This window comes from Cebus imitator, unplaced genomic scaffold (assembly GCF_001604975.1).
Source record: "Cebus imitator isolate Cc_AM_T3 unplaced genomic scaffold, Cebus_imitator-1.0 Scaffold121, whole genome shotgun sequence".
Classification (NCBI taxonomy): Eukaryota; Metazoa; Chordata; class Mammalia; order Primates; family Cebidae; genus Cebus; species Cebus imitator.
This window is the reverse complement of record NW_016107436.1, coordinates 583,382-585,976: the sequence shown is the minus strand read 5'-3', so window position 1 is coordinate 585,976 and position 2,595 is coordinate 583,382. Positions and strand designations below refer to the sequence as shown.

Here is a 2,595-nt window from a genome sequence, read left to right as displayed (position 1 = left end):
TTTTTGAGACGGAGTTTCGCTCTTGTTACCCAGGCTGGAGTGCAATGGCGCGATCTCGGCTCACCGCAACCTCTGCCTCCTGGGTTCAGGCAATTCTCCTGCCTCAGCCTGCTGAGCAGCTGGGATTACAGGCACGTGCCACCATGCCCAGCTAATTTTTTGTATTTTTAGTAGAGATGGGATTTCACCATGTTGACCAGGATGGTCTCGGTCTCTTGACCTTGTGATCCACTCGTCTTGGCCTCCCAAAGTGCTAGGATTACAGGCGTGAGCCACCGCGCCCAGCAGTTACTACATTTTAAAATGTACTTAGGCCAGGCACAGTGGCTCATGCCTGTAATTCTAACACTTTAGGAGGCCAAGGCAGGCAGATCACTTGAGCCCATGAGTTCAAGACCAGCCTGGGCAACATGACAAAACTCTGGCTCTACAAAAAATACAAAAAAAAAAAAAAATTAGCTGAGCATGGTGGTGCCCACCTGTAGTCCCAGCTATTTGGTGGGCTGAAGTGAAAGGATCACCTAAGTCCAGGGAGATCAAAGCTGCAGTGAACCATGATCATGCTACTGCATTGCAGCCTAGGTGACAAAGTGAGACACTGTTTCAAAAAAAGTAAAACATTAAAAATAAATAAAATGTCCTTAAATTTTAACACTGAAAAACCAATAGAAAACATAGCCTCTTGCAAACATATACTTAACAGAGTCAATTTTTCACCACATCAATGACAATTTAATCTCACATAAATCATTAAAAACGTTTTATCTGGGCTGGTGGCTCATGCCTATAATTCCAGCACTTTGGGAGGCTGAGGCGGGTCGTTCACAAGATCAGAAGTTTAAAAAAAACAAAACAGTTTGAGGCCGGGCGTGGGGGGTTCATGCCTGTAATTCCAGTACTTTAGGAGGCCAAGGTAGGTGGATCACTAGGTCAGGAGTTTGAGACAAAAAAACCAGCCGGGTGTGGTGGCAGACACTTGTAATCTCAGCTACTTGGGAGGCTGAGGCAGGAGAATGGCTTGCACCCAGGAGGCAGAAGTTGCAGTGAGCCAAGATCGTGCCATTGCATGCCAGCCTGGGTGACAGAGTGAGACTCCGTCTCAAAAAAAAAAACAACAAAACAAAAAAAAACATTACATCTGAGTGCTACACCCACTCTATTTACAGTAAGATTTTAAGACACTATTACAAAATCACGCATTGTGGCATAGGTAGCCTTAGGGTATAAGGGAGGAAAAATTCTTTTTTCTGCTACCCTCTTAGGTTTCTTGGCTGAAGCCCTATAAATTAGACTGGTAAAAATGGATTAACAAGAGAAAAAGAGTTCACTAATTGTGCATAGTGCCTGTAACACAGGAGAGTCCAGAGAGTAGTAACTCAAAACTGGTTAGATTTGGGGCCTGGGCATAGTGGTTCACACCTATAATCCCAGTATTTAGGGAAGCCGGGGTAAAATAACTTGAGGTAAGAAGCTTGAGACCAAAAAAAAAAAAAAAAAAAAGAAGTTTGAGGCCAGTCTGGCCAACATGGTGAACTCTGTCTCTACTAAAAATACAAAAATTAGCTAGGTATGGTGGCATTCGCCTGTATTCCCAGCTCCCAGTTACTCGGGAGGCTGAGGCAGGAAAATCGCTTGAACCTGGGAGGTGGAGATTGCAGTGAGCCAAGACTGCACCACTGCACTGCAGCCTGGGCAGCAGAGCCAGATTCTGTCTCAAAATAAATAAATAAATAAAATAAAATAAAGATTTAGGCTTATCTTCCTGAAGGTACAATAAATTTTTAGAGAAGTAACAAGACAAAGGAAAAGGACCATGAGTCTCTAACGGCAGCAAATATTGTGGTAAGGCAAATACATGGGAAACTAATTGGAGATAAAGAATAGCTAGTAAAATTTGTTATGTAGGCTGATAAGGGTCTAAAGTTGTCTGTGATGATGAACTTTTATCTTCCTGGTAAGAGAGGGAAGATGGGGCTCTTTTGTACATTTATGCCCCATTTTTAGAAAAACAGAGAAAGGGGCTGGGGATGGTGGCTCATGCCTGAAATCTCAGCACTTTGGGAGGCCAACGGGGGCAGATTACCTGAGGTCAGGGATTTGAGACCAGCCTGGCCAATATGGCAAAACCCCACCTCTACTAAAAGTACAAAAATTAGCCAGGCATGGTGGTAGGTGCCTATAACCCTACTCAGCAGGCTGAGGCAGGAGAACTGCTTGAACCTGGGTGGTGGAGGTTGCAGTGAGCCAAGATTACACCACTGCATTCCAGCCTGGGTGACAAGAGTGAGACTCCGTCTCAAAAAAAAAACCTTGAGGAAGGGCAGAGTTCCTTTATCTGTTTCTTCTCAATTGCCTTCAGCTCAAAAAAATCCTTATGCCAAACTGGCATATTTTGTGGTGGCCTATCCTGCCAGTGTCCAAAAGTCTTTCAGTAAGCATGCCAGTCAACAGCTAAATGGAATACTTAGAACCTCCACGAAAAAGAAAATGCAGCTGACTACACTCATTTAAAGGAAATAGACAAAGAAAATCTTATGAAAAGCACTTTTTTTTTTTTTTTTTGAGACGGAGTTTCACTCTTGTTACCCAGGCTGG

The 2,595-nt window shown here is 43.7% G+C and overlaps 1 protein-coding gene across 1 annotated transcript in view; it reads right to left on the bottom strand.

Moving 5' to 3' along the window:
- Positions 1-2,595, bottom strand: part of RAD51C (RAD51 paralog C) — a gene marked incomplete at its 5' end in the record, with an annotated part of 57,573 nt that overhangs the window by 44,569 nt on the left and 10,409 nt on the right. Inside the window, one exon of the mRNA XM_017539717.2 lies at positions 1,197-1,215. Coding sequence (XP_017395206.2) covers positions 1,197-1,215 — 19 coding nt within the window. The remainder of the gene's footprint in view (positions 1-1,196; positions 1,216-2,595) is intronic.